The sequence below is a fragment of the Harmonia axyridis genome, chromosome 4 (assembly GCF_914767665.1).
Source record: "Harmonia axyridis chromosome 4, icHarAxyr1.1, whole genome shotgun sequence".
NCBI lineage: Eukaryota > Metazoa > Arthropoda > Insecta > Coleoptera > Coccinellidae > Harmonia > Harmonia axyridis.
Genome location: NC_059504.1, coordinates 28,858,757 through 28,872,521, shown reverse-complemented (window position 1 = coordinate 28,872,521; position 13,765 = coordinate 28,858,757). Strand labels below are relative to the sequence as shown.

The following is a 13,765-nucleotide window of genomic DNA, read 5'->3' as shown; positions in this document are numbered from 1 at the left end:
TTTGTTTTATTATTATTGTGCATGTTTTACATCTTTGTATATTCAAAAAAAACGAATGTATATTTACATATAATAGAAATTATTATTAACTCCATTCGAAAACTGTTCTATAATTAGTAATTGATTATTGAATGCAGACAATTTTCTCTGGGTAGTCAGAAATTAATATTGATTTACTTCGGGAGATTGTAAATAATTTAAATTATTACATATAATCACATACAGGTAATAATGTATTATACCTCAGTGATGTGATTTGTTTATTTACCGAAATAAACTCCATTATTATTATTATTGTTGATAATGAAGAATTAGTTGGTCCAATGGACCTACTTGAACACTTTGAAATAAATAAGCTTAATAAATCCACAGAAATAAACCTAACAGTAAAATGGGAATGTCCAAACCACCTTTGTTAAATTTATTTTAATATAATTATTCTGTACTATATTATTCTATGCATATTAGTTTTGAACATATGATACCAACTTTTTCATAAACAATTGTGTAGATGATATTTCTTCAGTATGGTTCTTGATAATGGAGTAATTACCGAATCCTGTTGTACAGAGAAGAAAATTAATAAACGATGGAAATTGATAAAATATTGTTCTTTATTTCGTTGTGTTGAAATAATGATCTGATACTAGAATGAATTTTTTCTTCATTGCATCTTATAATGTGCAAAAATATCTATTTGCTTCAAAAAAAATTATGCAGTGACAAGAGCTTGAATAATAAAGGAAAAAACCGTTTTTATTTGCGTTTAATTCATCGATGATCTTCTGTAAAATTGGAAGTCTTTGTTTAATAAAGTTTTACCTTTGAACGTGCGATATATAATTTCATATTTCCAAACATTTTTCTTAATTTGTTCAACATATAAATAATTTCTGAGGAATCTGGACGTTTGCTGAAAGATATAAAGCTCTGAATGAAGTGGTCCTTTAATTGAAACTTCTATTCAATTCATATACCTATGGCATTGTTGAAAAAACGAAATCCGTATTAAATGATGAGTATATATATATATCACTCGATATTGGATGTTTTTTTTTTAATTTCACTTCAATAATAAAAAACACATATTTGGAATAAAAAAAGGGAGCATGCAAGGGGTATTTTTCATGGAATTACCAAATTTTTGCATCTTATCAATTCCTATTAAAAGGATTCGGCTCTTACTTCATGAAAATTCATTATCAAATGAAGTAAGGCAAAATAATTCCCACAAATGTTTGTAGCAATTATTTTCTATAACTTTTTGGTAAGTTTTATTCTTTATTAATTTTTTGTTCGTAATTACATTATACATCAGAACTGATAATTATTAATAGTTTACATATTAATTCGAAAAAACCGCTCTTTTAGATGAATTCTGATAATTATTAATAGTTTACATATTAATTCGAAAAAACCGCTCTTTTAGATGAATTCTGATAATTATTAATAGTTTACATATTAATCCGAAAAAACCGCTCTTTTAGGACGGTATGCGCAGGCGATAAATTAATATCGCGCTCTTTATTCAACTCTCTTATCAATCTCGATTTCCTCATATGAAATTTCTAGAAGATTCCTGCCTTTGCCAGACGACAGCGCGAGTTGCTTTAGTAGATCCCGAATTGTCCGATCAGTAATCGTTACCAGTGAATAGGCTAATTTTAAGCTTATAAAAAGCCGGCGACTAGAATTATTAATTAATTTACTGTTTTTTCCTTGTTCAAATACCTCATTAGAAGAAAAAGGTAAGGATAAATCATTTATTCAAATAACTGAGAATACTATGTTTTCCATAGAAATCGATAGATTAGCTCGTCTATTGAAGCACATGTTCACCGAAACTTTTATAGGCTCAAATCTCTGTTCATAACTCCTCTCATTCCGACATTCAATCTTAATGAGAGTAAGTAGTAATTTTTGAAGGTGTGGGAGTAAATTTTTTGATATAATTGTTAGATTTAATTTCCTTTTTAGGTTAGGGCAAAATGCAACTTGAGATTGGGGGTTTATCGGTTTCATCAAAATTTATCAAGTTGACTATGATACTTGATTCCATAAGAGAGCTGTCAGATAAATTGATTTTTCTATAATTCAGTCAAATTATTTTTACTAAGATTCTTATTCTTATAGATGTACCGTTTACCAGCAACATTGAGAACCACCGCTTTAGTTAAAGCTAACAGATTGAATAATGTGCAGAGGTGGTATGCTAAAGATGTTAGGTTTGGTGCTGAAGTTAGAGCCCTTATGCTGCAAGGTGTAGATGTATTAGCCGATGCTGTGGCCATCACTATGGGTCCAAAGGTTAGCTTTCATATTGGCTTAGTAATTTTTAAATGCAATCCATAAAAGATTTATTGCACTAAAATGTTATATGGTGTTTTTTATCTTCAGGGTCGAAATGTAATCATTGAACAGTCATGGGGCTCGCCAAAAATAACTAAAGATGGCGTTACTGTCGCTAAAGGTGTAGAACTCAAAGACAAAATTCAAAATATTGGTGCTAGGTTAGTACAAGATGTTGCCAACAACACAAATGAAAAAGCTGGTGATGGTACCACCACAGCTACAGTTTTAGCTAGGTCAATTGCGAAGGATGGTTTTGATAATATTGGCAAAGGTGCCAATCCTGTAGAGGTTAGAAAAGGTAAAATGAGTTTAAATAATCTGGCATAATATTTCACAATATTTCCTAGATGTTTTCTCTAATCATGTGATTTGCAGGAATTATGATGGCTGTTGAGAAAATCACCGAAACTCTTAAAACTTTATCAAGACCTGTCACAACACCTGAAGAAATTTGTCAAGTAGCCACAATTTCTGCTAATGGTGATAATGCCATTGGTTCCCTTATTTCTGATGCTATGAAGAGAGTTGGAAAAGAAGGAGTTATTACTGTTAAAGATGGTAAGACCCTTAACGATGAATTGGAAGTTATTGAGGGTATGAAGTTTGACCGTGGATACATTTCTCCCTACTTCGTCAATACATCTAAAGGTATGAATACCATAATTTGAATTGAACTGATGATTCAATGATTTAGTTTTTTATAGGAGCCAAAGTTGAATATCAGGATGCTCTATTACTTTTGAGTGAAAAGAAAATTTCTTCAGTTCAAAGCATTGTTCCTGCTTTGGAGTTGGCCAATGCTCAACGAAAACCATTGATTATTATTGCGGAAGATGTTGATGGTGAAGCATTAACCACATTGGTAGTAAATAGGTTGGTTGCATTGTCTTTGTATTTTGTTGTTTGATCAATATACATAATTCAGAATACAATTTGAAATTTTAAATTGTTCAATCCAGGTTGAGAATTGGATTGCAAGTAGCAGCTGTAAAAGCCCCAGGTTTTGGAGACAACCGTAAATCCACTCTGCAAGATATGGCCATTGCTACAGGTGGAATTGTTTTTGGGGATGAAGCCAATGTAGTCAAAATTGAAGACATTCAGCTGGCAGACTTGGGCCAAGTTGGAGAAATTGTAATTACCAAAGATGACACTTTACTCCTCAAGGGAAAAGGCAAGAAGGATGATATTGACAGGCGCGCTGATGCAATCAGAGACCAAATTCAGGAAACTACTTCTGAATATGAGAAAGAAAAACTGCAAGAAAGGTTAGCTCGTTTGGCATCTGGTGTTGCTGTTTTGAAAGTTGGGGGCAGCAGCGAAGTTGAAGTAAATGAGAAGAAGGACCGTGTTACAGATGCCTTGAATGCTACAAGAGCAGCTGTTGAGGAAGGTATTGTACCTGGAGGCGGTACTGCCTTGTTGAGATGTGCTAAGAGCTTGGATTCTTTGAAAACTGCCAACAGCGATCAAGCTAATGGTGAGATCATTTTATTTATATCAAAAATATTGATTTCTTCTGCAGAAATATGTGATTTCCTCCAATTCTGAAATTTACCCAGAATAACTTTGAGGAAGGCTCATATTCGGTTTTATTAAATCAACCTCTAAATACTTTTAGTATTGAGTTAGTTCAGCTTCGTTCATCCAGTTCTTATACAGGATGTTCCACCACTGACGCGACGCTTCATTACAGTTAAGCTTTGAAATTTTTTATTTTTTTGTCACATCATTATTATTATGTGAACTGGGGTCGTTGTGGCTCGGTAAGCCTTCCGGGAACTGCGACCATGTAGATTGTTCTCTACCCTACTCATTCATGGAAACCCAAGGAGGTTGTCAATGAGGTTATGTCACATCATTAGGCCCCATTATAGATGCCCTGGTAAAATTGTTTGGAAAATACGCTGGATGTACCAAAAAAAGTGTAATTGACAAAACATATGTTTCTTCTTGTGAAACATCCTGTTTTTCGTTGAAATTTCAGATTATTTAGAAGAAATGAATCCATGTTTATTTGAAGTTTGAAACTTTTTCGAGATAAATATTTTGATTTTTCACAAACCTTTGGAGAAATACCTAATTGCTCAGAAATGAATAAATTTATCTAAATGAGATTTTCAAAGTGAATTCTTGAAGAAAGGAAGTAAGTTTCGACTTTTTAATAAACAATGAGAACTCTACTGGGTGTTAAAGATGCAACAATTCATTGAGGACTCATTCAAATGTTAATATCGGGCTTATTCTAAATGGCATACCCTGTACTCCATTTTTTTTATTAGATAGCAAATTTTAATATCTTGAAAAAATTGTAGATGAGGAAATAAAATATTACCTAACATTTGAATGAGTTATCAATAAATCGTCTCATTTTAAACACTCAGTAGAGTTCTCAATGATTATCAAGAATTCAGTACTTACCTCTATTCTTCTAGAATTCTTTGCTGAAATCTCATTAAATAAATTCATTTAAAAGTTATTAGATTTTTCCAAAGACCCTTCAATTTATGAAAAATCGAAATATCTCAAAAAACGGTAAGTTATATTAAACTTTGAACGGACTTGGGTTCGTTTATTCCTTAGATTATTTACAACAAGATGGAGCAATCCCTTACTAGATGAACTGAATGTTTTGTTCCCATAATAAACACTGTTTGTTTACAAACAAAGTGTGTTGTCGTAAATAGAAGTCAGTGGCGTGGATCTAAAAATTTGTTAAGAATAGAAATAAATCCTTCAAAGGTTATCGAATCTTTAATTATTATTTCATTGGATGCATAATTAATGTCATTATTTTTATGAATTTTGTTAACCTTCCCGATGTTTTCATCTTATTCTAAATCATTGTTATACGCAGAATTTTTATAGTGCAGGCATATTTTCGATTCGAAAAAATATTCAATATGAAAAGAGATTTGAAATAGCAAATATGATATTCAAATATTGTTGTTCTGGTTTTAATAATTACAAATACCTATACAATTGAATGTTATATCATTATCAATGATTTTATTAACAATCCTATTATATCGAATACATCTATTCAGGTCACTTTTCAATAAGGCTGCATGGTAGGTTATTACCATACAAGATGATGCTGTATCTAAATTTGGATTTTAACACAGCTTGATATCTTGTTCTGAGGTGAGTCCAGATTTTTATTGGGGACCACCATGTTATTACAAATGGAGCTCATTTGACTGCAAAGGTTTGAAATTTAAGGGTATTACACCTGAATACTATGTTAAATTGAATAACAAAAATAACAATAAATTTATTGATCCAGTTCGACATGAAAATGTATTAGATAGGTCAGTTTTACATCAAGTGTGAAGTATAATCATATCAGTTCTCATTAATGCTGTAATAGGCCTTACTTACTTACTGAAACCTTGTCCATCCATTACCTGCACCTTTGAGAGCAAATGATATTATGAATGTATAGTTTTGTTCCACTATATAAGATAGATGATTGGAATTTTGTGAGTTTTGCAATGGAATGGACGGAGAATCAGTATTTATAGTGGAATAGCAATTGAAACTTGAAAGCCTGCATAATCAGGATTGATTATCAAGCAAGGATGTATTAATAACTTCCATAAAAAATAACATGTAACATAAAATAAATGATTTTTACAATAATGATTTGAAGAAATACGATAGGTAACTAAAATATACTGATAATCGATTCTTCAGAAATGTTTATAATAAAATAACTAAGAATCCATATCTACTACTGCTATAGTCCTTGGTAATTGAATCCAAACAGGATCGAAAAGTACACAATCAAAAAAGAGTGTTTTATACACCCTGATCACCCTAAAACTTAAAACTAACAATTGTAAAGATAAAAAAAAAACTTATTGATTCTGATACAAAATCAGATGTGTGAGCATGCTTCTTACTCGATTCACCACTTGATCGCTCATTTTTCTTGTCTCGTGGTGAATTCTTATAGTGAAATATCTTTTCAATATCAGTTTTATCAAAGGCAATTCATGACTTTCTAGAAACCCTTCATCAAATACATGATTGCCAAATGCATTCAAAACATCATCTGGTAAACAGACAATACAATTATGAATCAACTTATTGATTAAATTTTCAGACTTTGTACTCAAAATATTAGGGTTGTTAGAAATCATATATCTTATTGTTTTTTCTGCTTGTGTGCATATCTTAATGACAAATTTGGATGCCTTGAATAAATTGCCATACGTTTTTCTTTTCTGTAGAAATGAATATGTTTCACAAGTCTCCAACATATCAAGACATTTTGAGCAAGTGATACATTTTTTCAATGACTTGACAACGAATCCTGCTATATAAATTAAAACATCCTGTATATATGAAGATAATTGCCATCCTGAAGAACCAAAGTAATCATGATCATTTAACGCTGCACACAAATTTTTATACTCTTCAGTCTCCTCCAAGTCCTCCTTATGATCATTTATTGTTATTTTTTTATATGACGAAACATGAAGAATTGATGTATTGTCCAAATTAACAACATTTCCAGAATCAGCACCTCTCACTTCCCTTGCTATCAACAACTTTTTATATGCTGACTGAAATTGTCTGGCTGTGGGATTGTTGTTGTATCCATTCAGACTCCTGATAGCACCAAAAAATACCTCCAGATGGTCTTGAGAGAACTTATAGGTCAATAAAAAGTCTAATTTTTTTGACACCACATACATTCTAAATATTTCCTCAAGACTCTCCATACATATTAAAAACCCTAGAAACCCTGTTTTCCTTCTTGAAGATAATACTGGTGTTCCATTCAAAGTCAGTTCCATGAAGTATTCTTTTGCTTCAGAAAACCTTTCCACGTATAAATCAATGTTTTCAAAAGATAATGCCCTCTTATATGTATATGGAGAGAATTTATTTCTTGAGTTCAAGATGTCAAATAAATCATTAACTAAGAGACAGAAATTTGCAGTCTCTTCAGCACCTTTAAAATTTGTCAATTTCAAATCAAACTCAAGGAATTTAAGAGCATCCGACACACTCCTGCTGAATGTCTGCGCAGCAATCTTCACTCTCATTTTTTCTTTCACAAAATGTAAATGACGTTTTCTTATCTTCGTTGCTGCATTCAATCCTTCTGTGTCTTGGAGATTCACAAGTTCTTCAAGATAGGTCCATTTGATTAATTTATCATTTTTTGTTTTCAAAATCTTACTGTCTCCTAAACAATTCCTCAAGAGTTTGAGCATGTGACAAGGGTCAAGAAAAATTAATACCTTCTCTTTGGTGACTGGATGTTCAAAGTGAGTCTTCAATGATTGAGGATTCGAAAAATCAGCACCCAAATGACTCGCCATATTCAAATTCGAAGCTGCTCCATCAAAAGTAACAGAAGTTATTCTCAAATTTACTTCATTCAAAAACTCCAGACAGTTAATTACCAAATTGGCTCTTTCTCTGCTTGATAATCCATCTATCAAAAAATAGCCTACTGGAATTTTCCAGTGACCATTGATGCAGGTAACTAAAAACACAAGTGCTTCCTTAGCTTCTGGTAAAGTATCCACTTCAGGTTTTTCTCCAAAACTTATTGATCCATAAAATTTACCAGCAATAAATTCGATTTTTTTTCTAATGGCCATCTCGTCAATCACCAGATTGCAATAAATTTGTTCTCCCGCAGACTGCTGCACTTTGTTCTTCAATGCACTGAGGGCTTCAGTTGTGAAGCCAGGAGTTCCATCGATGGTCTGATACCACTTAGAAATAGTCTTTGGGTGTGGAAGTGAATTATTGAATTTTTCCCTAACATAATTATAGGCCCTAGGCGAGTAAAAATGTAATGATAGGGCAAATGCTCGTAGAGAAGGTGTAAATTTCTGATTTTTTGATCCCCTTATGAGTCTATTTACCATATCTCTACTAGGACCTGGTAACGATGCCTGAAATATTGAAAATAATTACATTCCACAAATATATGCAAAGCTGAATCTTACTTACCTCTATATAATCTTGAGCATTATCGGATATAAGGTTCATTTCCCTCAAATTATTCAGTAGTCCTGAAATATCTGAAATTTTCTGTTGCAGTCTTCTGTTCTTCATCCTCAATGCTTTCAGTTTCTTTTTCTGTTCTGCAATTTTTCGTTTAGCAAGGGAGAAGGCAAATTTTCCTTGTTTTGGTGTCCTGAAATCTTCATCCCTTACATCACCAACAAAACATTTTCTTTTTCTTGGTCTTGGTACAGAACTTTTAGCTTCAGAACTGAAATAAGAAGGTTTTATATAATGAACCAGAATATATTTTGCAATATTATAAATATAAAATTAAGTAAAACTTACGTAGTTGGATGTGCTACTGTTAATACTTCCGAGGATACCAAGTTGCTTGACGATTCTGAAGCTGTCATAGTACCGGACAATTCTGAAACTGTCAAAGCACCAGAGGATTCTGTATCGGTCAAAAAAGCAGATAAATCTGAAGCGGTTAATGTATCAGATAAATCTGAAGCAGTCAATGTAGCAGATAAATCTGAAGTAGTCAGTGTAGCAGACAAATCACTAGCTGTTAAAGTTCTGGATAGTTCAGAATTACTCAGTTTTGAGGATTCCCTGACACTACCTAGCTTATTAGTATCTAATGGTTCTGGAGTCACAGGCCTTTCATCTGGAGATGTGCTACTGGAACTGAAATTAGAAATATTATATTTAGATGTTCATATTATCCAAATCAAATTTTAAAATAAGTTTACAATATGCTTATATTGAGAGCTAGGTATTCCTAGCTACGCCTATGGTAAATTATTATTTGTTGTGTTTACTTACCGATGTATGGATCGCCCGCAGTCTTTACTGGTGCTTTTTTTACATATCACACAGGAATTAACCATTTTTCAGCTTAATACAGCAAATAATTATTGTCCAACCTCGTTTTCACTACAAAAATCACTTGGTTAACTCAAAACGATGAGTTTGAACTTGTTGCACCTAAGCATCAGCTGTCAAAGAAGGCGGCCATAATGAAATTCATTCGCACGTCCAGGTCACGTGGTAGAAAGCCACCAATAGGGAGCTGCGGGAATGTGTTTTGATTTTGACGAAAATAATAAACATATTGCTATCTTATTTCGGCCACGTTTTCTCTCTCACTATGCTCTATCTTGGTGTAAATAATCTAAGGTTTATTCCATGCAATCTGAAATTTAATAAAACACACGGTGCTTCCACAAGAAAACCTTGGTCATTTAAACTTTTATTGTACACCCTGTGTATTTCCAAACAATTTGAGAATATTGCTTTTAATGGACCCTAATAATACTGTGACAAAAAAAATCAATAATTTCAGCGTTCTACAGTAATAAAGCGTTGTGTCAATAGTGGAACACCCAGTATATGTCAGGAAATTGTGATAATTTGATTATAGTAGATTTTTATATGTAGGTTGTTATTTGCATATGCTGAGGATATTTTCTAAAATTTGACCAATCATAGAAATTGACTCGAAAGTTGTGCTAAATTGAAATACAATATTGGTGTTCATGATTCTATTTTTCTGTAAATTGTGAGAAAATTTATTTTAACAACTTAATTGACTACTTTCTGTAGCCTTCCCTGCTCAGGGGGTCCTGTCTGATTTGTAGGAATTTATTGATCAGGTACCACTCCTCATTATATTGAATGGCAGTTAAATTCATTCATTTGGTTTTATAATTTTTTTCCTTATCTTAATTTTTCCAGGTATTTTCATTGTTAAACGTGCTTTGAGGGTACCTTGCATGACCATTGCTAAGAACGCAGGTATGGATGCAACCCAGATAGTAGTTGAAGTAGAACAGAAAGGCGGAGACATTGGTTATGACGCTCTCAACAATGAATATGTTAACATGTTCGAGAGAGGAATCATCGATCCTACCAAAGTGAGTTCTTAATTTATTTTCATTGTTCTCATTGTTATTGTTTGAGATTTGAATTATAGTTTTTTTTTGCCCAAATTTTTCCCTATATTCATCTTTGATTCTATACAGTAGAACCTCGATCATCCGGCCTAATGGAGGGGAAATGGTTCCCGGATAATCGAAAAACACGGACAATCGAAATTCCTCAAAATACGCACAACAACTATGAAAATTAGAGAAATGTATGGGGTACAATTATTTATTAAGCAACAAAATCAATAGAATCATAATATCATATAAAAATATACAAATGAAAAACAAATCATTGCATTGGTACCTATAATACATCGAATGTATATATTTTAGTTGAAAAAGTATGTAATTTTTGTCTGTCTTTTTTTATTATTCATCTTGAGACAAATGTGAGCCCGAATTTTCCTCAAGTGGAGGACATTAATATCCGGTGTGTGAATAAGTCTTTCCCGTTTTTTTTGAAATTTTGAGCCTTTATTGTGACAAAATGGTTACAAATGAATTATTGAAAGTATTGGCCATCGCTAGCTACAACTTTTCCCCATCTTTCTGGCAACATACGAATCCCGTTGCGAAAAAATTCGACCGGTTTGGCCTCTATCCAGTCATCCACCCATTTTTTGGCTTCCTCGTAGGAATGGAAGTGCTGGTCAGCCAGGCCATGCGTCATCGATCTGAAGAGATGGTAATCAGACGGAGCAATGTCTGGACTATACGGCGGGTGGGGTAGGACTTCCCATTTGAGCGTTTCTAAGTATGTTTTCACCGGCTGTGCAACATGTGGGCGAGCATTGTCATGTTGCAAAATAACTTTGTCGTGCCTGTCGGAGTATTGTGGCCGTTTTTTTCGCAGTGCGCGGCTCAAACGCATCAATTGTCGTCGATAGACCTCGCCTGTGATCCTTTCATTCGGTTTCAGAAGCTCATAGTAAACCACACCTAGCTGGTCCCACCATATACAGAGCATGAGCTTGGCGCCATGAATATTTGGCTTGGCCGTCGATGATGATGCATGGCCGGGTAGTCCCCATGATTTTCTTCGCTTCGGATTATCGTAACGGATCCACTTTTCATCGCCAGTCACGATACGATGCAGAAAACCCTTTCTTTTATGTCGCTGAAGCAGCTGTTCGCAAGTGAAAAAACGCCGTTCGACGTCTCTCAGCTTCAGTTCGTACGGCACCCAATTTCCTTGCTTTTGGATCATTCCCATGGCTTTCAAACGCTTGGAAATGGTTGTTCGGTCAACTCCCAATGCTTCAGCAAGTTCTTCTTGCGTTTGACACGAATCTTCATCAAGCAAAGTCGCCAATTCTTGATCTTCAAAGATTTGCGGCCGCCCGGAACGCTCCTTGTCTTCCACGTCGAAATCGCCACTTTTGAAGCGTCGAAACCATCCGCGAACACTTGACACATCGACACAACCTTCTCCATAAGCTTCCTGAAGCAACCGATGCGCCTCGGCAGCAGATTTCTTCAAATTGAACCAATAAAGTGAAACTTCCCGCAAATGACGTCGACTCGGCTCAAATTTCGACATTTTCACGATTTCAAAAATTTATGATGCGAAAAAATTTCAACTAATGTGTTAGTGTGGAATTGTTGACAGATGAATAAGCTTTGATTATGACATATGTAACCATTAAATACTCGCACAGTATTGGTGGCGCCATCTCTTACAAAAAACGGGAAAGACTTATTCACACACCTTATATAATCCGTATCATTTTCCTGCTCTAAATAGTGCATCAGACCATTTGCAAATCTCAACGCGTCTTCGGCAGAAACAGTGTTTCTCTAATTCTGTGGTTATTCCGTTCATTCTTCCACATCTTGTAGAAGAAAATCGTGCTAGAATATATCTGAAACGCACAGTTTTCATGGTTATATTTTATTATTATATGTTGGTACTCCGAACTTTCCGCCACGGCTTTATCTATCGATTCATCAATTTGCCTTGAAGAAATCAGTTCACCCAAACAACATTTTTCAATGCAAAAATCACTAAAAGATATTTATGGAAATATTTCATTAATTTCAATAAAAATGCAATGGATTAGAGAAAATAATGTATAATACTCGTACAGAAGGCTCATTCTACCACTCGTCCATTCAAAAACTCGCCACTTCGTGGCTCGTTTTTGAATTTTGAACTCGTGGAAAAATATCAATGCCTTCTGCACTTGTATTATGAATAACTATTTCCTGCGTGGAAAATTCTTCAACACTTTAATCGACAATCGTCTGTTTCCATACAGTGGTTAGGTTGGGAAAATTTCGATGCGATTTCTGAATCACCCAGTATCTGATAACCGGGTTCATTTAAATCCGAATTTAGCCATTCCTCAACATCATCGACTAACACATTTTCAAATTATACCAAATTATTACTATGGCGCATGCGTAATGAGTTGAATCCCGGATAATCGAGTGGATGTCTGCTCGTGGGAACGGATGAGTGAAAATGTCGACGAGCACGGATTACAGAGTAAAACGGATAATAGGAGAACGGATAATCGAGGTTTTACTGTACATGCATTGTCTGCCAAAGGATCAAATAATATATTATTATTGTTCATTTGAAATTAAACAAATTATTTTGTTTGGTCACTTCATGAATGTGTATATTACAGGTTGTAAGAACAGCCATTACTGATGCTTCCGGAGTAGCATCCCTCCTGACCACAGCTGAGGCAGTCATAACGGAAATTCCAAAAGAAGAGCCAGCAATGCCTGCGGGTATGGGAGGAGGAATGGGAGGTATGGGTGGTATGGGAGGAATGATGTAATGACTGAATCCTTCCACTACTAAGTTCATCTCATTTTTTCCTCATCGAATAATACATTAGTTTACGTACAACAGAGTATGTATGAGTGTGTGTGCATCCTCCTAATGACTGAGGCATTGACCGATAGTTTCCATTACATTTCGGTCATAAATGGGAGCTTATATTAAGTTCTATATTCGTGGTAGCATTTTTCTCACTTGATCACGAATATGTATGTATGAATGTTATGACTCTTCAATTTGGTATTTTTTCATTACCATAAGGAGTTCAGTTCTCGGCCAATTGGTTTTCTTGATCTGAGAATATTTTTGTAATAGATCAAAGCTGCATTTTTTTAATGTTTGTAAAATTGATTGTAGAGATTGTTAATATATTGTTATTTTTTATTAATGTTTTTTATTCGGATATATGAAGTATAGGAGTCTATGAAGAGATTTTACAGGAAATATCAAATTATGCAACCTGAACATAATATACGTTTTAAAGATGCAAGTTTCAGAGTAATACAATACATAGGATCAATTGCATTTCAAAAAATAAATATCGTTTCCATAATCAATGTTAGTATTACTGAAGTTTATAATTTCTACCGATTGCGCCGTTTGATATTATCGGTGTTTAGCTGAACAGGAGATATTTTTGTCGTTTGAAAACATTGCAAAATCTTGACGGTGAACATAGAGAAATCAGGAATTTCAAAATTTAGTACAATTTTTC

At 33.9% G+C, this 13,765-nt stretch overlaps 1 protein-coding gene across 1 annotated transcript; it reads left to right on the top strand.

Annotated features, from left to right (window-relative positions):
• Positions 1 to 1,559: 1,559 nt before the first annotated feature.
• Positions 1,560 to 13,434, top strand: LOC123677410 (heat shock protein 60A). The gene is made up of 8 exons (XM_045613908.1): positions 1,560 to 1,748; positions 2,134 to 2,307; positions 2,398 to 2,650; positions 2,728 to 3,000; positions 3,057 to 3,225; positions 3,312 to 3,832; positions 10,069 to 10,247; positions 12,893 to 13,434. The coding sequence occupies exons 2-8, from the start codon at positions 2,134 to 2,136 to the stop codon at positions 13,046 to 13,048; spliced, it is 1,725 nt and encodes a 574-aa protein (XP_045469864.1). The 5' UTR covers positions 1,560 to 1,748; the 3' UTR covers positions 13,049 to 13,434.
• Positions 13,435 to 13,765: the final 331 nt, after the last annotated feature.

Bases quoted from the DNA above. Each gene is read 5' to 3' on its own strand.
- LOC123677410 (XM_045613908.1), top strand. From the start codon at position 2,134: ATGTACCGTTTACCAGCAACATTGAGAACCACCGCTTTAGTTAAAGCT. The intron at 2,308-2,397 runs GTTAGCTTTCAT...TTTTATCTTCAG, and splicing joins CCATCACTATGGGTCCAAAG to GGTCGAAATGTAATCATTGA. The intron at 10,248-12,892 runs GTGAGTTCTTAA...TGTATATTACAG, and splicing joins GAATCATCGATCCTACCAAA to GTTGTAAGAACAGCCATTAC.